Source organism: Staurois parvus, unplaced genomic scaffold, assembly GCF_062004578.1.
Source record: "Staurois parvus isolate SC_StPar_1 unplaced genomic scaffold, SC_StPar_1.0 ptg000409l, whole genome shotgun sequence".
In the NCBI taxonomy this organism is placed as follows: domain Eukaryota; kingdom Metazoa; phylum Chordata; class Amphibia; order Anura; family Ranidae; genus Staurois; species Staurois parvus.
In genome coordinates this window covers 2,394,067-2,421,435 of record NW_028318205.1, presented here as the reverse complement: position 1 = coordinate 2,421,435, position 27,369 = coordinate 2,394,067, and the positions used below count along the sequence as shown (strand labels likewise).

The following is a 27,369-nucleotide window of genomic DNA, read 5'->3' as shown; positions in this document are numbered from 1 at the left end:
CTTGAAGATCATAAGAGCATTTCATTTTTTTGTGGCTAGAGGTGCATTGAAGCTGACTATATAGGGTGTAAATGAGGAGGTTTATTATAGAGGAAATCACCAAATGCAAGCTCTGAGTAGTTTATCCTGCATTATCAGAAGCTTTTTTGAAAAATGCTGAAAGGTTTGTGAATGTGAACTCTGACTAAATGAAAGCTGCATTTTAACTCCTATTATCTGCAGGATGAGATTCTCACCTTGCTAAAGAATTTTTTCAGTTTGGCATCTGACAGTCCTATTTTATACCCCGCACACGGTCACTGCTTGTGTTCAATAATTCTGTGATATTTGTGCCTTTTTATGTGGCAGTTTTTAGAGTGTTTTCTTACTGTGTAAGAAATGAAAAGCCATGATTGACATGTCATTCTTTGGGAATATTTTATGCACATGGAAGCAGTTTCAACAAAATTTTGGGATGGAGTCAAAATTGCTGCAATACCTTAACATCTTCCTATTATATACAGACAGTATACTATGCAGTTAAACTAATATTTCAGCTATCAGTCTATTGATTTCTAGTATTTTGCATTAGGGATCATTTTAAAACAACTATATACTGTTAATAGGTAGCAATTTGTCCCATTTTTTAATGTATTTTAAATGTGTAGTCTCTGAAAAATGGATGGAAAAATAACTGTGCAAACAGTAATAAAAGAATTCAGGAGACAAACTAGCTAAGGAGAGCAAGAAGCGTGGAATAGTAATAATTATGGCTAGGTAAGGATAACAAGTGGTTAGGTGGGGTTGCTTCAAGGCCGTTTCCTCTTTTTCAGTCAAATTTGAGAACCCCCCCACCATGTGCTTGTTATATATTCCAACTCACATAGCATACCTAAAATAATTAAAAAAAAAGTGTTCTTCCCTTTTTTTGGTTGTTTTTTTAAGCAGATTTACATAGGACTGCAATCTATTCTGGATAATTTCAAGGTACTATTAGAAGAGAAAAACTAAGAGACAAACTGTGGAAAAGTGCTTTAACATAAGCCTTGAGATCTTCAATACTTTGTTAGGACAGACAGTGTTCAAATCTAGTTTACAACAGATAATGAGATCTGCCAGCACAGAACAGACTTTATGGTAAACATAACTCCAAAGCCCCCTCCTAAACATTACATAGAAGGGGAAATCTAGATAGGATCTTTAAGCAAGTGAAAGCAAATAAAAAGGTAAGCAGTATTTTTCAATGATTAATTATTTTAATCATTAAAAAATAATTAAGTTATGCTATGAGAATGGGAGCATGTAACAAATATAGGTGTTATCCCAAACTGGCTGCAAACGGGAATTACGCTTTTGCAACACCTGTAAAATAGATACTGTACATTGTATTTAGATACTCTTAATAGATGCAGCTAATACACTTGGGATGTTTTGATAAAGGCTTTTCCCTTTGCAAGGGAAGTTGTGCTTTGCAAGGTAACTTTCTCCTGAGCTTAATGAATGCGGTAAACTTTCACTTTTCTAAGAATACCCAATCATGTGCAAGGAGAATAAGAAAACAGCATTGCACATGATTGAATGATGGAAGTCAGCAGAACTTTTCCTCATTCACTAAGGGATGCAATTTCCCTTGACAAGTAAACAGTCTATTTTCCTTTTATAAATCAGCCCTAATGCATTCATTTTGACTTACATTTTAAAAAGCACTGACACCAAAACACGGTCTATATAACTGCATGCAGCAGATCTGCCTCTGTGCCTGGAACCCCAAGTCTTGACAGCTATTTCTGTAAGCATATGTCCAGTGAGGAAGGACTCAGAGACAATTTGTCTTATGAGGTATGGCCTAGGTCTTCAGCTGTATATACAGCATATACAGAATATGCACCAACGTACACACACTTTCTCTGTATGTATGCGATAATGTACAGTGGATATAAAAAGTCTACACACCCCTGTTAAAATGGCAGCTTTCTGTGATGTAAAATAATGTGCACACCCTTAACCACTTGTCTAGCGGGCACTTATACCCTCTTCGTGCCCAGGCCAATTTTCAGCTTTCAGCGCTTTCGCAATTTGAATGACAGTTGCGCGATCATGCAACAGTGCACCCATATGACATTTTTACCGTTTTTTTCACACAAATAGACATTTCTTTTGGTGGTATTTACTTGGCACTGAGTGTTTTATTTCTTGCGCTATAAAAAAAAAGAGCAAAGAAATGTGAAAAAAAAAGTTTTTCTTTGTTTCTATTATAAAAGTTTGCAAACAGGTAATTTTTCTCCTTCACTGATGTACGTTGATGAGGGTGCACTGATAGGCAGCACGTATGCGCACTGATAGGTAGCTCTGATGGGCACTGATAGGAAGCACTGATAGGCGACACTGATGGGTGGCACTGATGATGCTGCACTGATATGCAACAATGATGGGTACTGATAGGCAGCAGTGATTGGCGGCCCTGACTGACGACACTGACTGGTCACACTGCTGGGCACTAATGGGTGGCACTGTTGGATGGCACTGATGGGTGGCACTGCTGGGGGGGGGGGGCACTGCTGGGCATTGGTGGGTGGCACTACTAGGCACAGGTGGGTGACACTGCTGGGCACAGGTGGGTGGCACTGATGGGCAGCACTGCTGGGCACAGGTGGGCAGCACTGGTGGGTGGCACTGCTGGGCACTGATCAACAGGGCACTGTAATCGGTGCTGATCCGTCCTCTAACAATTTCTGGTTATCGGCAGTACTTTCCTCATGCTGTGACAGCGTGAGGAAAGTGCAGCCGATAACCAGCAACTGCATTTACCAGTGATCTGCTATGTCATTGAACATCATGTGATCATCTGTGTCCGTAGGACACAGAGATCATGGAGATCGGCAGATGCGCTCCCCCGGGTGCGCGTGGGAGAATGTCATATGACGCCCTTCCAGACTGGACAATCGCGCTGTGGCTGTCATTCAGCTATAGCGCGGTTGGAAAGTTGTTAAACTAATACTTTGTTGAAGCACCTTTTGATTTCATTACAACACTCTGTCTTTTTGGGTACGAGTCTATCAGCATGTCACATCTTGACTTGGCAATATTTGCCCACTCATCCTTGCAAAAACACTCCAAAACTGTCAGATCCTGTGGTATATCTAATGCCTTGGAAATTCTTTTGTACCCTTCTCCTGGCTGATACCTTTTAACAATGAGATCCCTGTGATGCTTTGGAAGCTAATTCTGAACATAGCTACACCCCCAGTTATAAGAGGGTGTGCACACTTATGCAACCGCATTATTTTAGTTTTTTATGTTTACTCCCCCCCCCATAAGAGATTTCAGTTTGTTCTTCAATTGAGTTGTACAGTTTATAGGTCATTAAAGGTGGAAAAAGTTTTGAAATGATTTATGTTTGTCTCATTTGTTTACATCACAGAAACCTGAGATTTTAACAGGGGTGTGTAGACTTTTTATATCCACTGTATGTGGAAGATAATATTCAGTAGGAATACAGTATATAACATATCTATCTGGATAAAGTGCTAGCTATGCGTGCTAATAAGGATAGACATCAATGGTGTTCCATCACCATAAATAAGCGACAGATTGCAGGTGCTTCTCCATGGGTCACAGGTTTCAGAACTAACTAAAGGGTGTGTGTTGTATATACATCTTTTATTGCTAGTGTTCACAATCGCACGACCGCGACCAACAATACGTCACGATCGCGGCGTCAGACCCCAGACCTTCTCACCAAACTCGTGACCGAAGGACTGGCCGATCCAGACCACGATGTGACGTGCGTAACAATGCCACAATCAGCTGCGCCCTGCACAACGATTGTCCAATTACACAACTAACCCTTCACACTGCCACCACCCCTTTTTGTACAGAGAAAGGGAAACTCTCTTTATCAAATATACACTGTAATGGTTGAAAAGTCGCCTGTCCAATACGGTCACCGCAGGCCGATTGGGCAGAGGATTAATCAAACACAGTAGTGTCTCTTCAAAGGCAGGAATTCGTGAATTGCAAGTAAGCGCTTAGAAACAGTTTAACACTTTCAGAAAGAGAGATTTATTACTAAAAGAGTCAAACAGGTGCAATAAAATATTTACAAAGAAGATGTAACTAAGATATATATATTTACATAGAAAACAGCACAGCATAGCAAAGAGATTACAGGGAGAAGTTAAAAGGTTAAGTTACTTGCCATGTTAAGCCTTGAGGTAGCAGATCCAAGTTACAGAGCAAAAGGGTCTTTGATCTCCCTATGTTACGATGGAAAGATAGGAGATGTCTTCAACTTAACTCTGTAGGCCTGGTAGCCTGAGTTTTAAAATCCCCCAGCAGGGGGAATGGCTCTGAGTAACTGACCAATACGCTGTTTAGGGAGGGGTCAGTCGGGCGAACTCTGAATTAGAACCAACATCTGTCATAATCCATGATATGAAACATAGGGGACAAACTGACTCTTTTAAAAAATGTTATCTGGTTTGTGCTTCTGGGGAATGCCTTGAACTCTTGAGAAGGCTCTGTTATCTGTTTTCCAAGGTGGGAAATCACACAGGTTCTTGGGACAGTGCTTCTCCAATTCTCTGAGGAACACTGGCCTTATCATGACTTAGGTGAGGAAGGCTACACTTTCGCAGACTGCTCGGCACCGAACTAGGGACGCCTTGCCCTGCTGTTGACCCATAACCAGCACACACACATCTGTCACTATGCCTCTCAGGAAGGGAGGGGAAAGGAGAATAAAGGATTGAGGAATACATTTAATTAAAAAAAAAAGGGAAACTCTGCGTCCATCTCTGATGAGCAAGATTGCTACACCTCCCCCTCAGGTAATTGCAAGGGAGGGGACTACAAGTCCCCCCCGACGCAACTGACTTCTGCCGGCTCGACCGGTCGTGATAGCTCAACCCCGTTGCCATGGGCGCTGCCCTTCTTATGCTGTATGGTGAAATCGTATTGCTGAAGAATTAGGCTCCACCGGAGTAGTTTGCAGTTCTCCCCAGCCACACGATTTAGCCAGCTCAGGGGATTGTGATCAGTGATCACGGTGAAGTGCCGCCCATAAAGGTACATTTGTAACTTCTGGAGTGCCCACACGATCGCCAGGCACTCTTTTTCAATCGTGGCGTATGCTACCTCCCTCGGGAGCAGCTTCCGGCTCAGGTAGAGGATGGGATGTTACTCTCCTGCACCAACCACCTGGCTCAGGACTGCACCCAATCCATATGCAGAGGCATCCGTCTGCACTAGGAAACGACACGTGAAGTCTGGAGCCTGTAGCACAGGGGCGCTGCCAGCGCCTCCTTCAAGGCCTGGAAGGCCTTCTCACAGTCAGGTGTCCACGACACCACCTTGGGTAGTTTCTTCTTGGTCAGGTCAGTCAAGGGTTTCGCCAGGCTACTATAGTTACAGACAAACTTCCGATAGTAGCCAGCTGTCCCCAGGAATGACATGACCTGTTTCTTGGTTTGTGGGGTAGGCCAGGCCAGGATGGCCTCCACCTTCCCTGTTTCAGGTCTCAGGGTGCCTCCTCCTACCTGGTGTCCCAAATACTGGACATCTGTCATGCCTATCTGACACTTGCTGGGTTTGACTGTCAGATTGGTGGCTGTCAGTTTGTCCAGAACCTGTGACAGATGTACCAGATGTTTGTCCCAGGTGGGGCTGAACACGGCGATGTCATCCAGGTAGGCTACTGTGCATTGTTCCAGCCCCTCCAACAGGTCATTCATAACCCTCTGGAAGGTAGCTGGGGCATTCTTCATCCCAAAGGGCATCACCGTGAATTTGAACAAGCCGAATGGGGTGATGAAGGCCGACTTTTCCCGGGCCTCAGGTGCTAGAGAAATTTGCCAGTACCCCTGCTCAGATCCATGATTGTGAGATAGCAGGCAGCCGCCAGCCTATCCAACAATTCATCGATCCGGGGCATGGGGTAGGCATCGGCCATGGTGATGGCGTTCAGTTTCCGATAGTCCACACAGAACCTGGTCGTCCGGTCCTTTTTGGGGACCAGGACTACAGGAGACACCCAGGAACTGTGGGACTTCTGAATCACCCCCAACTGCAGCATTTCCTCCACCTCCTTTTTCATATTAGCCAGCACCTCTAATGAGACGCGATAAGCCGATTGTTTAATAGGAGGATGGGCCCCTGTGTCTACTTTGTGGGCAGCGAGGTGGGTTCTCCCAGGCTTCCCAGTAAACCTACCCCCATATACTGCCAGCACTCTCTCCAGCCCAGGTACCTGAGTGGGGGTAAGGTGGGGGTTGATCGGGAGGGCTGACTCCCCTTCCCTAATGTCTGTGAGTAGGTCTAGGAGGGGGTCAGCCTCCTCAGACTCCTGTTGGCTGCAGACTGGCATGACGTAGGCCGTACGTTCGTGGTGGGCCTTGATCATATTAACATGGAAGGCCTTCTGCCGTCTGCTCCCTTCTCCCAACCTGACCAGATTGGTCACATTGTTCAGGCGCTGGGTGATGGGATACGGGCCTTCCGAGGCAGCCTGCAGTTTGTTCTGCCGCAAGGGGAGCAGAACATACACCTGCTGCCCAACGTTGTATGTCCGCTCCCTGGCATTACGGTCATACCAACGTTTCTGCCTGGTCTGGGCCAGGGCCATATTTTCCCGTACCATCCCTACCAGCATCTCCATTTCATCCCAGAATCTGAGCACGTAATTCACCACAGATACCTCAGGGTCCACAATCTTGTCCTCCCAGGTCTCACAGATTAGGTCCAGAGGCCCTCTCACCCTCCGCCCGTACAGAAGTTCAAAGGGCGAAAACCCGGTGGACTCCTGAGGCACCTCTCTGTAAGCGAATAGCAGATGAGGCAGATACTGTTCCCAGTCCTTGCCCTGGGACTCCACAAAGGTGCGCAACATTTGTTTCAATGTGCCATTGAAACGTTCGCACAAGCCATTCGTTTGTGGATGGTAAGGACTGGCCATGATGTGCGTCATCTGTATCTTCTGACAGAGAGCTTGCATCAGGTCGGACACAAACTGGGGCCCTTGATCACTAATAGGCTCGGCCGGAAATCCCACTCTGGTGAAGATCCCCAGCAGAGCATCCGCAACCTTGTCCGCCCGGAGGGAGGAGAGAGCCACAGCTTCCGGATACCGGGTTGCATAGTCGACTTCTGTCTGGATATAATGTTTGCCTGAACTGCTAGGGATGGCTAGAGGCCCCACGATGTCTACCGCCACCCTCTTAAAAGGTTCATCAATCACAGGCAAAGGTTGTAATGGGGCCATGTGCACCTCTCCTGCCTTGCCAACTCGCTGACAGGTAACACAGGACCGACAGTAATCCGCTATGTCCGTTAACATGGCAGGCCAAAAGAATTTATGGATCAATCAGGCTAGGGTCTTAGTGATCCCTAGGTGCCTGGCCAGAGGAATCTCATGAGCCACCTTCAGCAACTGTCCCCTTAAGGGATGAGGCACGACAAGCTGTCTCCTACCAGTATCAGCCCCCCTCCCCTCGGTGGGCAGCCCCTCCCTATACAACCTCCCCTGCTCCCAGTAAACCTTTTGTTTATCATTCTCCGCAGGGGGGCGATTAGCCAGGTTTCTGAGCTGCTCCAGGGTCTGGTCTGTCTGTAGGGTAGCCTCAAAGGTGGAACTACAGGTCCCAGCCAGCGGTCCTGTAGCAAACAATGACAGCTGCTGAGACCCACTTTAGGCAGAGTCCCCCGGGTCAGAACAAGGGGAGGTGTCAGGGACGTCCTCCTGCTGTTCTGAGACCCAAGTCTGAGACCGCGTCCATCTCTGATGAGCAAGATTGCTACAGTACCCCTCCTTCTTTATATGTGCCTACCCTTTGCCACCTGTACTCCTTCTTCTTTATCATTGCCTACTCTCTACCACCTGTACCCCTTCTTCTTTATGGATGCCTACCCTCTGCTATCTGTAACCCTCCTTCTTTATTAGTGTCTACCCTCTACCACCTGTGCCCCTCCTTTATTAGTGCCTATTCTCTACCACCTGAACATCTCTTTCTTTATTGGTGTCTACCCTCTGCTAACGGTACCCTTCTTCTTTATCAGTGCCTACACTCTACCACCTGTACTGCTCCTTATTTATCAGTGCCTACTTTTTAACCCCTTCTTCATCACCTTTATTTTTCTGCTCCATGGTCTCTACCCTCTTCACTTTCTTAGCTCTCCTAACTTTTTCCCTCATTAGCCCTTTAGCTCCAGAACTCTTCCCCCCACCTACTAACATTTACAGTGCAAATTATATATAGGAACATCAATATTATGTATAATATCTAAACTAGAGGTGTCTGCATCAAAGGAGATTAATAGTGAACATTAGGTACACACAATACAGCGGTGTACTGATTTGTGTTAGCTTGATTTCCTATCATGCCTGTGGGTTAATATGTCCATATGGTTAAAAAAAATACTAGGAAATGTAATCAATAAATTGCATAAAATAATAAAATCTATTCAATAAAAACCATGCAGATCTATGACTCAGTATGACCGAATATCGCATACGAGAAAGGAAAATCTTCACGGTTTGAATCACAGTACTGACATGTGTGAAAATGTAAAGAATTCATTGGTATTCCATATAATTCATTGTTATTCCATATAATTACTGAGCTTATCGCCTCACGTAAAGAAATCCTTGTTCTAAAATAGAAAAGATTGTGTGACAGTCTGCAGCAGACAGAGCATTGATAGTCTGTGCATGAAGGATAAGAGCATTCACTGCCTGCTAATCTATTCCCAGATGGAGGTGGATACAGACGAGAAACGGCATCGCACGCGCTCCAAAGGTGTTCGAGGTACGTTCCGTGCTTCACTAAATCACTCAGGGCCTCCACTCAGCAATGACCTTCATCCTGTAGAATCTCTTTCCGCAATTCATTCTGACCCTTCCTTTTTGCATAACCTTTTGGGTAATTTTCTATATCAGAGGGATACTTATGATAGATGATAAATTTTTATATTTTCCATTCTCTCTACAGTTCCTGTGGAACCAGCCATACAAGAGCTGTTCAGGTTAGTGCTCACAGTGTAAAATACATCCCATTAGCAATTTAGAAAATTCAGGCCTTTTAATGGGCATAATGCACTTTCAAGTTCACCGGTGCCTTACTCATGCCCTGATGCATTGATTAAATTAATTCTCCCGAGGCTTGCTAATAAAATAGATTTGGCATCACCTCCCTTTTCTTTTTTAATGCCAGGTTTTTGATTTGTGTCTTTTTGTCTTTTTTGCCCTCCATCTACATAAACCTTTGGGTATCCTGCTAATGATCTTCTGAATTTTAGGGCAGATATGGAGATATTTGTAAGTCACCTGTCTTTAATACAGGTACATGCACCCATCTAACTCACTTGCCAACACTTTCATAAGGATTTAGGCAATCTTCTAATTCACCTGTCTGCACTTTAATTCAGGGATGGACACCTATCTAATATACTGTCTGCACTTCATTTAAGTTAGTCCGGCTTCACACTGCCCCAGGGTGGTCCCGCAAAGTGCAGCTAACCCGCGGGTTTTGTGCAGACTAGCTGTACTTACCCATAAACTTCTATAATGTCCTGTTTTTGGTACAGTTTTAGAAAGGGCACCAAAGATGCACCATGCAGGTGTTTGGATGCATTTTCTAAAAGCACAGCAAAACCACAGGACCTCATAGAAGCCTATGGGAAAGCACAGCTAACCCGCATGAAAACCACAGGTTAGGTGCACTTTAATAAAAGCCTAGTGAGGCAGTGTGAAGCCACTCTTACAGACACCTATCTAACTCACCTGCCTGCACGTGAATTAAGTTTCAGACACCTATCTAACTCATCACCTGCACTTTAATTTAGGCACAAGCACCCATCTAACTTACCCTTCTGAACTTAATGCAGTATTAAACTTGAAAACAAATATTTAATTTATTGCAGTTTACTTGTCTATAAATGTGTTGGCTGCATTTGTTTTCTTTTTTAAACTTTTTTTGTCCCTTTATTTTCACCTGGTGAGTAACACACTTTCTCTTTTAGGGTGTCTCCTCTCTGGTTGGAGGAGCAACCAACCAAGCCACCCCTAGATGGCAGCATTGTCAATCTGGGGGAGGGTAGTGTTAGATGTACTAACAGATTTAGATGGATTTGACTAACAAATCAAAGCCTAACTCCAGCTAACACTTTTTAAGTAGTTACAGGAATAGTATTTTTTTTTGAGGGGGGTAAATGTTTTAGATAAATTAATACAAACTGACCATTTTAAGCACCCCTTTCAGTGTTAAATGGCTTGTCTCAAGATTGAACTACCACTTTTGCCAGACAGGGGTAGACTTACTGGCTAGATCACTAAGTGAAAATAAATAAATATATAAATAAAACAAATGCAGCCACCATATCTAAGGACTTGTAAGTTGCAATATTACATTTTTGGGGGGTTTATTAAAGCTTTAAATTCAGGTACAGACAGACACTCATTTAATTTATCTGTCTACCCTTTTGTTCAGGTACAGGCACCCATCTATCTCACCTGCCTGCACTTTAATTCAGGTATAGACATCCATCTAACTCACCTGTCTGCACTTTAGTTCAGGTACAGGCACCAATCTAACTCACCTGTCTGCATTTTAATTCAGGTACAGACACTCTTCTAATTTATCCGTCTGTCCTTTATTCAGGTACAGGCACTCGTCTAACTCACCTGTCTGCACTTTAATTCATGTACAGACACCAATCTAACTCACCTGTCTGCATTTTAATTCAGGTACAGACACTCTTCTAATTTATCCGTCTGTCCTTTATTCAGGTACAGGCACTCGTCTAACTCACCTGTCTGCACTTTAATTCATGTACAGACACCAATCTAACTCACCTGTCTGCACTTTAGTTCAGGTACAGGAATCCATCTAACTCACCTGTCTGTACTTTAATTCATGTACAGACACCAATCTAACTCACCTGTCTGCACTTTAATTCAGGTGCAGGCACCCATCTAACTCACCTGTCTGTCCTTTAATTCAGGTACAGACACTCATCTAACTCACCTATCTGCACTTTAATTCAGGTACAGACACTCACCTAATTTATCTGTCTGTCCTTTAATTTAGATACAGGCACCCGTTTAACTCAGCTGTCTCCACTTTACTTCAGGTGCAGGCACCCATCTAACTCACCTGTCTGCCCTTTAATTCAGTACAGACACCCACCTAACTCACCTGTCTGCACTTTGATTCAGGTACAGATACACATCTAACTCAGCTGTCTGCACTTTAATTCACGTAGAAACACCCATCTAACTCACCTGTCTGCACTTTAATTCAAGTACAGACACTCATCTAACTTATCCATCTGCCCCTTAATTCAGGTACAGGCACCCGTCTAAGTCAGCCCTCTGCATTCTAGTTTAGGTACAGGCGCCCATCTAACTCACCTGTCTGTACTTTAGTTCAGGTACAGACACCCATCTAACTCACCTGTCTGCACCTTAGTTCAGGTCAGGGGCGGACTGATCATTTAGAAACTCGGGCACTGCCCAAGGGCCCGGGGCCAGTAGGGGGCCCCATGAGATGCCCCTGGTACCTTTTCCATAGGCTTTTTTGAGTTTGGGCAAGGACACAGGGGCCCCATGATCCCCTGTTGCTCGGGGGCCCCATGAGTTGTCAGTCCACCCCTGGTTCAGGTACAGGTGCCCATCTAACTCACCTGTCTGCACTTTAATTTAGGTACAGACACCAATCTAATTTACTTGTCTGCACTTTAATCCAGGTTCAGGAACCCATCTAACTCAGCTGTCTGCACTTTACTTCACATACAGACACCCATTTAACCCACCTGTCTGCACTTTAGTTCACGTACAGACACCCATTTAACTAGCCTGTGTGCACTTTAATTCAGGTTCAGACACCCATCTAACTCACCTGTCTGCACTATAGTTCATGTACAGGCACCCAAGCAGAAGATGCTGCATGTGAAATCTGAGTTTCTTATGATATGTTTGAAAACCAAGAAACAGTGGAAATCTTGGGTTTTACTGAAAAACTCTCTTTGACTTTATTTAATTTCATGTATATAACATTTATCAGAATGACTGTAATTTTGCCATCTTTTAAATAGGAGCAGTCATTCTCAGGATACATGCACAGCACCATTAATGCCTTTTCCTTGTACATGAGCATTGTTCTGCAGCTAAGTTAAAGTGGGACATTACCAAAAAAACCTAATAAAAAAATAATGTTCTTTAGCAAGGAACATACATTCCACATTGATAATTATGCTATAAAAATTAGTGTGTGCTGTAAATTGCCTCCAGTATTTCTCTTGTTTCTTCTTGCTGGAGGCTGCCATTTTACTGGAGCCCAGAGCCCCTGCCTAAACAGTTATAAATCACAAAGCAGAACTAAGCCTATCAAGGTAATTATTTAAAAAAACAGTTACATTCCTGGAATGCCAGGATTGCTAACTGCCACATTTGCTTGTGTCCTCAACCAAACTGTCAAACCATCAAATGGTTGTTGTCATAGTGTGCAGCACCATGGCAGTCGCAGACCAAACAGATGCAGCATCCATGGCTGTAAAGGATGGTAGGGTTTAATTCCGATTTAAGGCTGCCAGCAGATCAGCCCCTGCAAATTTGTCAGTGCCTAAAAATACCTAAAAATGGAGAGCAACTGAACATGTGCAGAGCAGGGTGAGACAGTGTATTACTGGACTTTAAACAGCATAGACACTTATCTTAAATACTGTAGCTATACCTGCAAAATGGACCAGCCTGAAGTGATCTAGCAGACCTTAATTTTCTGACTAAAGTTCTACTTTAAGGCAGGTTGTTCTGTATCCCTTGATAGGTAAAATAGTGTGCGTAAATAGAATAATTGTAGACTAATATGAAGGAATATAGAGCATCCACCTTATTCATCTGTCTTCAACTAAAACAGAGGATACAGCCCTTGAAATTACCTCTCTGCGTCTACTGGAAAAAGAAATGTACCTTAAATTTAACTGTCTGAATCTAGTACAGGGATCTAGAACAACCATCTGACTGACCTGTCTGCAACTACAACAGAAAGATGCTTCTCTTAAAATTATGTGCCTAGGCTGAGTATCTGCAGCATCCATGTAATTCACCTGTATAGAGCTAACAGATAATGAAGAATTGCTTGTAATTAACTTGTCTACAACTCACACAGATACAGGTTTGACTCAAACTTACCTCTCAATATCTAGTGTTGAATTAAATATCACCTGTGTGCTGTTAGTGTAGAGATACTGTTCAAGAATACCTATTTTAGAAGTCTTATCATGCCCTACCAGTGTCTGATAGATGAAGCCTGGTCTAGTGTTTTATCCAAGATATACACCAACTACATCTTTATCCCTTATTCCTTCCCTACAGCTGTCCTACTCCTGGCTGCGATGGCAGTGGCCATGTTAGTGGTAAATATGCAAGACATAGAAGGTAATTATAGTCATGTTTTTCTCTTTATTATTCTGTTTTTAAAAGTGGCACCAAAAATTTGTGTAATTTGTATAAGTGTATTATATATGGTTACTGATTCATCTGAGGCTTTTGTGTAAAGTGAACCTTGAGCAGTTACATAGACTGTTAGTTTAAACTGTCTATTCACACTCATGTGTTGTTACTGCAACACATAGGAACATGCATACCATGGTGTGGTGCATTGCAGTGCTATTCAGTTTTAATGGGCACGGCAAGAAACAAAGAAAATATCTAGATGCAAACCAATACCACATTGGACGTACCATGCATTCTGGTGTGCTGCATCCAAAAAATGGTGCATGTCTGGTTTTTTAATGCATTGATATTCCAATCATTTTAACACGCATTCACTAACACAAATGAAGAGGCATGAATGGTCCATATTAGACTTTTCTGTTTGATATGGTCTTTAAAAAAATGATTATCAGTAGTTAGAGCACTAGAATCCAGGGAATTAATGTGAATCAGGACTTACTCTCAATTTTTGTTGAGCCTCCAAGTCAGGAAGTGAAGAAAAACAACAAACTAAAAAAACCTGACAAGGGTTTGAACAATTCCCCTTTCTATCCAAAACAAACATGGGTATATCTTCCTCTTATCTCCTTTTTTTTTGCAAGACTTACCCAAAATTGAGAATTGCACTCAACGACAACAATAAAAGGCCAGACTATTTTACTATTTTAAATTGGCGCAGATATTGATCTCCTTTATTATCCTAACTCTCTGGGCCTATGGAAGTAAGAAGCAAGTGTCCAGCAACTCCTGAAGTCACTACCATTCTGAAGGGCTCACATGATAGCTTTTGGAATTTCTATTTATTTTAGATGAAAGTGAATAATGATCTATGGCAGGGCTGGAAAGATCATGGACACCAGAGTGAGATTTGGCCAGTGAATTCCCAAAAGAGATATAAAAAGGCAGTGAATTATTTAGCCCAGTAGTGTCTGCTGATAGATTAAATATCAATTTTAGCCTTGAAGAACTTCTCTGAAGCATATTGAATAAAAACACAGTCTTGGTTTTAAAAGATTAGCGTGTGGATCTTGTGAAGAGGTGATAAGTGTCCTCTCTTATCTGGTAAACCTACTTTACACCTCCCTAGTTGCAGTTGGTTAGTCATAACTCTAAGACTATGTGAGTGTAACATCTAAAAAGCTGGTATAGTTTTTGCATTGTTGGGCAGATTAGGGTGAGATATAAGCACATTGGAGAAAACATAAAATGTATCTGCATTAATCCTATAGTGACAGCAGACATGACAAGCATTTATGATTTCCTTCGTGTCCTTTTAGTCGCCAAACAAATAAGCTCAATTTGTAAATGTTGATATGGAGTTCTGAAGTCAGAATTTTACTCCTTCCGTTTTAACCTACCACACCTCACTAGTCACTACTAGTCAGTGAGGCCCACATCACACTGAGTGGTGCAAAATGTGTATTCAAGGTAGCTACAGCTTTCTTTTAATGACCTTGTCCTTAGTTTTTGTGAGTTGTGTGTACATAAGTCCAGGACTAATTGTAAATGCCACAAGAAATCTGACTCTGGAGAAAAGAAAACAAGAACAAAGGTGGAGCTGTTGACAGTAGAAACCAATGAAGAATAGCTTTTCATTTTATGGAAAAATGAAACAAAAGTGCAACAATTCCTCTATCTTCAAATATCTTTCTGTGAGTGAATTAGTACCAATGTTATCAAGCTTAACTAGAGCACTGCAAGAAACAATAGTGATGTAAAAAGTCATAACAAAAAACAGAACTGATTTTACCTTCCAAGCCCACAGTGTTTATCTATGGTAAACAATTATAGAACTGTAGAGTTCCTATATATGCATGTGTCAGGTCTTCCAGCTCTCTAAATATACAGCCAGGAACTAGAAGGGCAGAACTGCAGAAATCATCATAGCTAGAAAGGCAAATGGTGTTCAATGTAAATGCTGAAATCACCTGTCAAACTTCCTCACCCCTAGGCTAGCTGTCTTGTGTGGCCTGCTACTAACCCAGTCATTGAAAGTACACAGTACACTATCCTGCCTACAAAAAAACAAGACCTGTAGAGGATCAATAAGAATGAGGAACCCATTAGATAGCACTGGCAGGAAAGGGGTGTGACACCACTTTAAGCTAAACAATCCTATAATGTACAGACACACTGCTCAGGGAGTTCAATGCAACTAGAATCTGACTGGGCTCTGATGGTGCACTGGCTACCATAAGCATACATTTAGAGTTAAACTGGGCATTTAAAAGCACCTTTTTTTTCTCCCAACTATCCCTTTTTTGGAATCAAATGTATTTGGCCCCTCTTTCCTCTTCAGTTGTCCCTCTTTTTAGTCTGATGTATAATTTTCCAAATCAAATGTATTATTTACCTAATAAATTCCTACTCCAGGCAAAAATGACATTTAAATAGGGCATTGGGATTCAATTACCTTACTTCTGAATCTTGATTCCAAACACCTCTTTCTAAGTCATCCTGCATTGTAATGTATCAAAGTCATAGTTTCCTCTGCCAAGCTAATTTCTTGCCTTGGGGACCTGGCATTTTTCTCATTTCATTACCTTCTTGAGTACTAGTACCCTCACTGCCCCCATGGGTTCTTCTACCTCTGGAGTCTATGAAAAAGAACCCAGCCACTGCAATGTCGCCTTAACCAATCGGAGATGTCCACATAGTGTAGGCGGTGATGTGGACAACCAAAGAAGGAGCCCAGGAATTAAACAGAAGAAAGAAATATGGTCAAGTTTTTTGTGGCTTTAGGTAAGTAAAACGGGCTTTTGAATTGTTTTTTTTCATATCAACAGTTAGTTATATGGAGTCAGAGGAAGTGGCTAATATTTTGGCATTATACTACACTAAACTTTTTATTTCATTGCTACATTCCTTGATTTGTTCATTTGATAAGCCAGTATAAAAGAAAAAGTGAAAAGGGTGAAAAAGTACTTATCAGTATAATGGTGTAAAATGACAAGGAAGTGCCAGTTTATTTGGGAATAGCTGCATTTGTTAAATGGAAATAGAAATTCTGGCAGGGATAGTTCACCACTGGAGTCTCTGATATGTAAATGAAGATGTGTGAGGATTAAACCATTTCTCTATTCAGACTTCAAACTGCCGACAATTACAAAGTCACTGATGATAAGTGTTACAACATGCAGTATGTGGTCGTTTAATGAAAAGTGCAAGCGTGCAGAATCCCCGAAAACTGCCGGACTGACTAGTGCTGTCCCACATATAGCAGCAATGCCAGGGGCCTAATGACCATATTAAATTGTGCATTGTGCAACATATATTCAGGAGGCGTATTAGCCCAAACATTGTAATCTAGAGATTGTTTAATAACCTCATTATCTAGACCTGATTCAGCTTTTTAAGTTTACAACATAAAAAACTTTGGCATTGTTCCTTCCAGCCCAAATGTTAAACTTACATTTTTTTATGGCAGCAAAAGTGTGTGCATTCTTGGGCAGAAAGAAAATAAACTAATATTAAAAAAAGCATGCTTAAAAGTAAATGATTCAACAGTGTTTTATTTTTAAAGGTGGTGTGGGAAAATGTCTCTTTGAGCTTATGCTATAGATAATAGGACTAGGAAATAAAACATTAATAGAAAAATATTAACGGGTATGTAACCCCAAAATCTAATTTTTAGTATGTTTGACATCATGTCAAACAGTTTCATATGCCAATTGTTCTATGCAAATCTGTTGCAAAGCTACATATCTGGAGTTCCTACCAGTAACAGAACTTCTTGTTGGAGGTTATTGCTAAGCCTCTGCCTTGCAATTAGTAACAGTGTTGCCATCCTGAAATAGAACGGTAATGGTGATCACATGACCAAGAACCACTCTGAATGGTTCCTGATCATTACTCATAAAGACCTAACTCTACGAACTTACATAAGGATGGGTTCCTAGTTCACAGCTACAACATAGATTAACATTCTTATAGCACGACTGTGCTGGAGAACTTTAAGCTACAGATTGTGGCCATTTAGTGGTTCATGCAAAAAAAAAAGGAAAAGCAGACAGTTGTCACTTATTTCAGCTTTAGGTTTGATGTGGGGTCTACCAGGTCTGCACACTAGCCAGGGCTATTACAAAGAGTTTCTATGTTGGATGTTTATTTTAAAAAGAATGTAGAAATGTGTGTGCCAACACCCAGGACTCTGGTGGGCAGGAACAGAGCTAGGAGCTATGGCATGGAAAATGTCAAAGATTTAGGAACTAAGAAGCTGATTCAGATCCCTAGACTTCACCTATAACTTTTGGGTAGACTACTCATTTAAAGACTAATATAACTAAAAGGACTATGTATTTGGCAGATTGTGCATGTAAGTGATAATTTGTATTAATCTATATTAGGTACCTACTAAAGCCAGAGGTTTGGGAATGTAATGCACACTCGAATCTTTTGGGCTAGGTGGAGGTGATGGTGTAATAAGGTGGTGCATGACTTGCATGATATTGTATGCACTGCTTTGTTTATGGTGGTTCTATGTAAAAAAGATTGAAGAATCTGTACCCTATTAACACCACATTAAGGCGAAGAACATAGGAGTGTTTAAACCAAACTGAAGATAAGCAATCATATAGACAATCTATTGACAACCTTCATTTTCCTAGCCTTACCTCTAATTTCATGTTACAGCAGGGTGTCTATATAGGACTGTGCAGTCTGAAAAGAACCATAGAAAACTTAGTGCTCTTAATCATTTAGAAAGTCTAATGCCCCACCCCATTCTCTGCAAAACAAGTCTGTGTGAGGACACTTGTGCTGAGGGGTGTGGCAATTACTCTGCTATGCCAGCATAAAGCACTGGAGTGGGAGACAGGAACCAGAGCTTTTACTGAGAACAAACAACTATTTTTAAAGCATTCCAAGTATAAAAAAAGCCACAAATGTTAATATGCAGGAATACAGGATTATAATGAGATAAGGTGTCAGAAGTCAAGAGCCTTTAAAGAGGTTTCTTTATTTTTAGATCGGCATGGGTTGCTAAACCCATTAAACCCCCAATAACTAGCTTTGTTTCATTGCTGATGTGCAGTTCATGGCTATTTGGAGCTGTTTAGCTATCTTCAGATGCCATTAAAAATCCTACCTCATCAATGAATGCCTCGGCCTAGACTACACATATGTAACATAGACTACCTATACATTTTCTGAAGGTGGACAGTGACAATTGAAGAAAGCTAAACGGTGTTGTCAATTTCTGATATTCTCAAAGCTGCTCACCAGCATTGGTAAAACTACCAATCAGTGAAAGTTTCAGGTGGGGAATTTCTTCTATTAAGCAGTTTTGCTCTTTAGTAGTGGAAAACATATGTACCGCTTCAATACAGGGCACTTTTGCCCCCTTCCTACCCAGACCAATTTTCAGCTTTCTGTGCTCTCACACTTTAAATTACAATTACTCAGTCATTCTATAATGTACCCCAACAAACTTTTTAGCAGTTTTTCACACAAAACAGGGCTTTCATTTGGTGGTATTTAATCACTACTGGGTTTTTTATTTTTTTGCAATATAAGTGAAAAAAGAGCAAACATTTTGAAAAGCAAACACTTTTTTAGTTTCTATTATACAATTTTGCACATAAGTCATTTTTCTTCATAGATTTAGGCTAAAATTAACACTGCTACATATCTTTAGTAAAAATAACAAAAATGTGTATATTATTTAGTTTGTGTGAAAGATATAGAGCCTACAAGTTATGCTATGTATCATTGAAAATTGATCTATCCAGATGTACTGACTATCTCATTTCTTAAAGCAGAGTTCCAGTCACACTGTAAAAAAATAAAAGTCAGCAGCTACAAAAACTGTAGTTACTGACTTGTTTAAAACAGCCACTCACATGTCCTACGATCCCACGGTGTCCTCTCCGCAGCCTGTTTCACCAGCCGTCTGGTGTTCCAGAAGCTGGCATCTTCAGTGTGGGCACCCGGCTGTGACAGCTTGCGGCTTTACAACCGGGTGCCCACTGTGCATGCGCGAGTAGCGCTGCACTTCCTGAATGGCCCTGTAGTCTTCAGGGACCTGTCACGAGTCCCAGAAGACAACAGGGAGGGATGGTATGAGGACAGCTTCTGCTTCCAATCGCCTAGGTGATCGCAGCAGAAATGGGAGTGGGTACCTGTCAATTTTGTGTACCCGCTCCCCCCCTGCCCTAAAGGTGCCAATCTTTAATGAGGAGCAGGGGATCAGTCTTAAAAGCGGAACTTCCCCTTTTGGGTGGAGCTCTGCTTTAATTCCCAGAAATGTCAAGACAGTACAAATCTCCCCCAAATTACCCCTTTATTTTTTTTTAACACATAACACATTTATTTTAACACACTTGTCATATTAACAAGTTATTTCTTGCATACAGCATAAGCAAACTTGCAATTACACCCCAAAACACATTTTGCTACTCATCTTGAGTATGGAATTTGTGAGATTTTTTCTTGGCCACATTCAGAGGCCCAACATCCAAATAACACCTTCAGGCGTTCTAGGGGTATAAATTACACATTTAATTTACTGACTACCTATCACATTTCTGAAGACCCTGGAGCACCAGGACGGTGGATACACCCACAAAATGACCCCATATTGGAAAGAAAACCCCCCAACGTATATTGTATGAGGATTGTCTTTTGAAAATGTGGAAAAAAATGAAAAATTATTTTTTTTACACAAAGTTGTCAATTTATAAGATATTTCTAAAACACATCATGAACATAGCAAGAATTACACCCCAAAATACATTCTGACACTCCTGAGTATGATGATACCACATGTGTGAGGCTTTTTCACAGTCTAGCTAAGCAAAAGGTAAACAAAAGTTTATCTATAGTTATAACAGAGCAGTTGTCCGCATTGGTCCAGGAAGCAGGCATAGATGTGATCAGTAACAGCCAAAAGAATCATTCAGGGAGCAGGTTGAGATATGGTCAGCACAGCTAAAGTATTGGTCCAGGCAGCAGGCAGGAACATGGTCCATAAAAAGTCCTGGGTCATTAAAGGCAGCAGGCAGAGATATAGTCAGCACATCCAAAGTATTGGTGCAGGCAGCAGGCAGAAACATTAGGCTTATGGCCTTGGCCAGGCAAGACCTGGGCACAGTGGTAGAGGCTTCCTCCCACCCATTTCTTCAAAGCCTCAGACCCTGATCGAGAAAAAACCCAGAGAAAACCAAATGCTGGTTTTCTGTACTCAGAACACTACTACTCTGAAGCCTCTCACATATGTAAGAACGCTGTATTATCTTGAATCCCACTATACTACAGTAGCAGGGCAAAACATCAGTCCATTGACAGGCAAAAAACATGGTCTATTAACAGCCAAGGTCTGTGCAGATGAAAGGCAGCAACATGGTTGAAAAATAATCCAGACAGCAGACAGAGACATTGCCAATAAACAGGCCGGGGTCAGTTCAGGTGGAAGGCAGAAATGTGGTTCAGAAACAATCCAGACAGCAAACAGAGGCATAGTAGGTAAACAGGCCAGGGTCACTTAACATGGAAAGCAGAGGCATGGTCAATGAAGGCAGCAGGCAAATGATCAGCACAGAAATTAGAAATGGGGAAATATCAGAGGGAAACAAAAATTTTAGGGATGTGTGATAACGTCAGAAGCAGCCTCCGATGCATAGGCCTGGTTGGGAAGGATATTGGGGACAATGAAAACTGATGTCTCTCCTAACTCCCCCTCTGCTGCATACCCTACATTTTTTTGCTGTCTTCTTCCTGTTCCTGTTGATGGAATGATTTCAGAGAAATGGCGCTCATGAAGTCTGCTCACACAATCAGAGCAAATGCTTTCTGGTGAAGATCCGTGCTGGCAGATCAGGGCAGTAATGATATCTTCTATAAATTTGAGGAAGGTGGTGGTTTTTTCTGTTGACTTTTGATAGGTGACATATTCATTATAAATGGCTAAATGGAAGAAGTAACAACTTTTTTATACTAGAAGAGGGACTTTCTTGCTGATAAATAGGGCTGTAGCATCTGATCGTTTAAATCCCCCCCCCTATAAATCGATTGTAATCATGGATACAGTCAGGCTTTTGGATGGAACCGCGACTTCTGTGAATTTCTACCGAGGTGTCATTGTGAATGGTGGATAGAACATACAGATCTCTCTTATCCCTCCACTTCGCAGCCAACAGCTACTCATTCCTCAGACTTGCTGATTCCCCCTTTGTAGCCTTGTGGTCACTAAACTTTGTGGGAAGCCTTTTCAATTTTTTCGGATGGTACCGCAGACCAAGGTTTTCTCATGGCACAGGCGGCGGAAAAGGGGTAGACTTGTATAGTAGTTACCAAGGTAGATATGATAATGTTTTTTGAACAATGGGAATGCCATGTCCCAGAAAATTTTTTCCACTTGTACCAATGTAGGTTGAGCGCTCAGGGGGCTCGAGCTGGGAGTCTTTGCCTTTGTACATGCGGAAGACATGCACATATCCTCTGACTTTTTCGCAGAGCTTGTTGAGCTTCAATCCATACCTGGCCCTTTTACTGGGAATGTATTGCTTGACTTCCAGCTGACCAGTAAAGTTGACAAGAGATTCGTCTACACAGATGTTTTGCTTAGGGACAAAAGTTTCTGCAAATCTCCTAGAAAAAGAATTAATTAAGGGGAGAATTTGTCATAGCCAGGATGATCATGGGAAGAGTACTGTGAAGTATTGCTGAAATGCAGGAAGCGCATTATCATGTCATAGCGTGACCTGGACATTACAGCAGAATAAATTGGTATGTGATGGATGGGTTGGGGGAACCAGTATGCATGTCATTCATTTTTTTTTTTGCAAGCCCCATGTTGATTCTAAGGCCCAAAAACAACTTAACTCAAAAGAGGAATTCCACTTTAAGCCTTTGTCTCCTGCTCCGCATTAAGGATTGGCACCTTTGGGGAGCTGGGGGGAGTGAGTACCTGAATTTTACAGGTACCCGCTCCCACTTCTGCAGCGATTGCCTATGCGATCGGAAGCGGAAGTTGTTCTCCCCCCTCTCTCCCCATAGTCTTCTGGGATATGTAATAGGACCCAGAAGACTATTGGGCCATTCACAAAGCGCATCACTTCTCGCACATGCGCAGTGGGCACCCAGCTGTGAAGCCACAAGCTGTCACATTCTGGTGCCCACACTGGAAATGCCGGCGCTGGCGACAGAAGACAGACGGTGAAACCAGCCGTGGAGAGGACACCACTGGACCGAGGGACAGGTGTGTATCTGTATTTTAAAAGTCATCAGCTACAGTTTTTGTAGCTGCCAACTATTATTTTTTTTTTTTTTTCAGCTGGAACTCTGCTTTAAACTCCTCCACTGCTAGACGTCTCCATTCAAATGGACGGACATAGCATGAGTTGGGGTAATATAAAGTGTTGCTCCTGAGCTACCTGCAATATTTGTACTGAAAACCATTGTAATGTGTGAATAAACGTGAAAGCAGCTGCTGCTTGCATGAAAATTGCAGTTCAATTTTGGGAACCAATTCACACAAAGAATGTTGGGGAACTGGAGAAAGTACAAAAAAGGGCAACCAAACTGATAAGAGGCATGGAGGTGCTCCCCTATGAGGAAAGATCAGAGGAACTGAATTTATTCTCTCTTGAGAAAAGGAGATTAAGGGGGGATATGATCAACATGTATAAATACATCAGTGGTTCATATTGTGAACTCGGTGTAGAGTTATTCACCCTGAGGTCATCACAGAGGACGAGGAGGCACGCTTTACATCTGGAGGAAAAGAAATTTAATTTCCAAATATGGAAAGGTTTCTTCACAGTAAGAGCTGTGAAAATGTGGAATAGACTCCCTCAAGAGCTGGTTCTGGCCTGCTCAGTGGATTGCTTTAAAAAAGGCTTGGGTTGTTTCTTGAATACACAGAATATAACTGGTTACTAGTTATAGATAAAATTGATCCATGGAATATCCAATTGCCTATCGAGGGATCAGGAAGATATTTTTTTACCCTGCAGGAGCAAATAGGATCATGCTTTGCTTGGTTATTTGCCTTCGTCTGGATCAACTGTGGGTGTAGGATTATAACTTTTTTTTATGGTTGAACTGGATGGACCTTCGTCTTTTTTCAGCCAGATTAACTATGTAACTATGTAATATTGTGTTCCAACAATAAAGGCAAAAAATGTTAATTATGTGATTCTGCGCTGCTGTGTATCTGATAACGTACTCAACTTAATCCCATGCAGTGTGGTAATGAAACACTACATCAAATAATAAATGGTTCCCATGATATCATACCTATCGTGCCCAAACAGGAATAGTGCAAAATTTTAAAGTATTACAGTGCATAGAACAATCCTTAAATGCTGTAAAAGCTTATAAAAGTGCTCCCTCATAAATGCAGTCCTTCACACAAATAATACTTACAGTGTCATATTCATCATATAAATCCACAGTGTAAATATCAATTAAAATATATATATATAAATGGAGCTGAAGTTAGATAAACAGTCTCTTATTCAAGGATTTTCATATGGACAACACAGAGCTTCTTCTATAGGCCAGGCGAGAACTGGTTAGAGTGTGAGTCTCAGAAGAAAACTGTAACCACAAATGTGGTGGTTATATGGTTTGCTGGTGGATCACATATGATGTGCTCCCCCAGCACTACCCAACCTAGGGGCGGACTGACCATTTGGAAACTCGGGCACTGCCTGAGAGCCCAGGGTCAGTAGGGGGCCCCATGAGATGCCCCTGGTACCTTTTTCATAGGCTTTTTTTAGTTTGGGCAAGGACACAGGGGCCCCATGATCCCCTATTGCCCGGGGGCCCCATGAGTTGTCAGTCCACCCCTGACCCAACCCATCACCTAACTAAAACCGGCCAGGCCCTAATAGTTTAGTCCACAGGCTAAGTGAAAAAACAACCTGGTTCCTCCATCTATGCTATATAGCAGGGGTGGCTATTGTAGTTTGACAGCTATCCCTACCAGTGATTGGATTCAGATGCTATTCGCTGACAATTTTCCACCAGGGATTTTAGTTCACATATATTGCAATACCTGTTGAGCTTAAACATGTATTGCAGTATGTGTGAACTAAAAATCCCTGTTTTTTATTGCACAATTTGCTAGAAAGGGTATATAGCAGTACGTAGAGGGTTCATCCAAAAATTCTAGTGTTAACATATGGTCACACCCCTTTAGCACCTAATGGATTCCATGTACCAGCTATTGGGATTTGAGCACAGGTATACCTTATTTCTGTAACATGTGCAGAGCAGGCATGTAAACATCATCTTGCCCATTCTGTGTACCCACAGCCCCTCTAAGAATAGATGCTAGACTGGGTTAGATTTAGAGACCATGGAACCCACTGCTTGGATTTCTGAGATTCAGAACTATTCAAAAGATAAGTTTAATATTAAAAAAGAAGATATGGAAAGCAAGGACACTAATTTAAAATTAAAAAGGCTTATAGTGTATCTAAACCCAAGAACAACAGAATATATGGGAGCATACCAATCTTTAGATGTGGTGTCAGTTATCCTTTTTATTTTTTCTTTCTTTTCTCCTGGTGATCCTGCTGGTAACACCCTCCCTGCCCTGGAGTGCAGCTCTCTTACTCTCTAGTATTTATAAAGGAGCAATGTTGGGACATTAGGCTACACTTCTAATTTGGACCACAAACACCTCCCTCCCTTCTTATCTTATGTAAAATTGGAGGAAGATGTTTGGTTCTTTTTTCAAAAAAACAAATCTATCAGCTTAAAAACTGAACCTATCCTATGCACAGTTTCCCTCAAAATACATTAGACAAGGGTGCCTGTTGATTTCCAAGGTTACCAGTATCTGTCCTGTCATATTAAAGTGGAACTTCACTCTCTCAATCAACACTGAGTACTTTTAAACCTTATGCTGCTAGCATTAGTTAGTAGATAGGAAAGTACTGTATATCATATTTGCCTGTTTTGAACTTTTTTTTTTTACATTTCTTCAGTTACTTCCTGGTTTCCATGCCTAGGCAAATGATGTCACACATCCCAGGAGCTTTCAGGAGGGAAGGAGGGTTCTCGGCTCAGCCAATACCTGAGTTATGGCCAGAGATGGATTCCAGGAAGTAAATGGTACATGGATCATCTGCCCTTACTCAAATGGCCACTGCCAGAAATAACAGGGGGTGTTTTTCAAAAGTAATTCTCAGCAAAATAAAGCATGGAGACATAGATGGATGGGTGAGTTTGCTTTGAATATTAACAATGAATTAAATAGGATTTTTGCTTTGTGGTGCTCAGATGCAGAGCAGTTCCACTTTAATGGGTATCTCAGATGCTTCCAGTATACACTGCTAAAAAAAATTAAAGGAACACTTTGAAAACACATCAGATCTCAATGGGGAAAAATGTCATGCTGGATATCTATACTGATATGGACTCGGTAATGTGTTAGGAACGTAAGGGTGCCCCATCATTTTATGGAAATGAAAATTATCAACCTACAGAGGACTGAATTCAAAGACACTCCGAAAATCAAAGTGAAAAAATGGTGCAGCAGGCTAGTCCATTTTGCTGAAATTTCATTGCAGCAACTCAAAACAGTACTCAGTAGTTTGTATGGCCCCCCCATGGACAACGTCACGGCATGCTCCGAATGAGACAGATGATCTCCTGGGGTATTTCCTCCCAGATCAGGACCAGGGCATCACTGAGCTCCTGGACAGTCTGAGGTGCAACCTGGCGGCATCGGATGGATCTAAACATTATATCCCAGAGGTGTTCTATTGGTTTTAGGTTAGGCGAGCATGGGGCCATTCAATGGTATCAATTTCTTCATCCTTCAGGAACTGCCTGCATTCTCTTGCCACATGAGGCCGGGCGTTGTCGTGCACCAGGAGGAACCCAGGACCCACTGCACCAGTGTAGGGTCTGACAATGAATAAATAAATAAATAATAATACTGTGCACTGCTACACATCAAAACATAAATAAAAAAGTGAATACTGTAAGTGATAATAATATTAAAGTCCCAATAAAATTGCTTATAAATTAAATATCCTTCCTCCTATGAACACCTGATGCTCCAAACGCAGAAAGAGTGCACAATTCCTCCACCAGATGCCTGCTCACCTCCAGCAGTGTGACCTAACATATATTATGCTTGGTCTAACCGCACTTTTGGTCCCAAAGTAGACTCTGAAGATAAATGTGATGAGTAATAGATCACAATGGCTCACTCCAAAGAACACCCTACATTGTCAGTAATCTTCATGAACAACATAGTGTTTGCCCTTTAAAAAGCTTTATTTATCACAAATACTTCCACATATGCACTCACACGTGACAGGTGCCAGACCGCACCAAGTATGAAAAGCATCCAATGAATATCTCCACAATCACAAGGAATCTGTGCCTTCCAAGTCAGCTCTCCAGCCCGCTCCTACAGCCGCCTACTCTGACCAGGTACCTGGAAACCAAACAAGCCGCCTCTCTGACAATGGGTCCAAGGATTTCATCCCGATACTTAATGGCAGTCAGGGTGTCATTGTCTATCCTGTAGAGGTCTGTGCGTCCCTTCCTGTATATGCCTCCCCAGACCATCACTGATCCACCACCAAAACAGTCATGCTGAATGATGTTACAGGCAGCATAACATTCTCCGCCGCTTCTCCAGACCCTTTCACGTTTGACACATGTGCTCAGGGTGAACCTGCTCTCATCTGTGAAAAGCACAAGGCCCCAGTGGTGGACCTGCCAATTATGGTGTTCAATGGCAAATGCCAATTGAACTGTATGGTTCCTGGCAGTGAGCACAGGGCCCACTAGAGGATGTCAGGCCCTCAGGCCACCCTCATGAAGTCTGTTTCTGATTGTTTGGTCAAAGACATTCACACCAGTGGCCTGCTGGAGGTAATTTTGTAAGGCTCTGGCAGTGCTCATCCTGTTCCTCCTTGCACAAAGTAGCAGATACC

At 42.1% G+C, this 27,369-nt stretch overlaps 1 protein-coding gene across 21 annotated transcripts in view; it reads left to right on the top strand.

Moving 5' to 3' along the window:
- MYT1L (myelin transcription factor 1 like) overlaps positions 1–27,369 on the top strand; it is a 664,471-nt gene that overhangs the window by 429,619 nt on the left and 207,483 nt on the right. For 20 of the 21 annotated variants that reach the window (XM_089686713.1, XM_089686712.1, XM_089686714.1 and 17 more), the window contains 3 exons: positions 8,726–8,780; positions 8,964–8,997; positions 13,346–13,408. The exons of the other annotated variant lie outside the window; for it this stretch is intronic. In XM_089686713.1, coding sequence (XP_089542839.1) covers positions 8,726–8,780; positions 8,964–8,997; positions 13,346–13,408 — 152 coding nt within the window. The remainder of the gene's footprint in view (positions 1–8,725; positions 8,781–8,963; positions 8,998–13,345; positions 13,409–27,369) is intronic. 21 annotated transcript variants of the gene reach the window in all.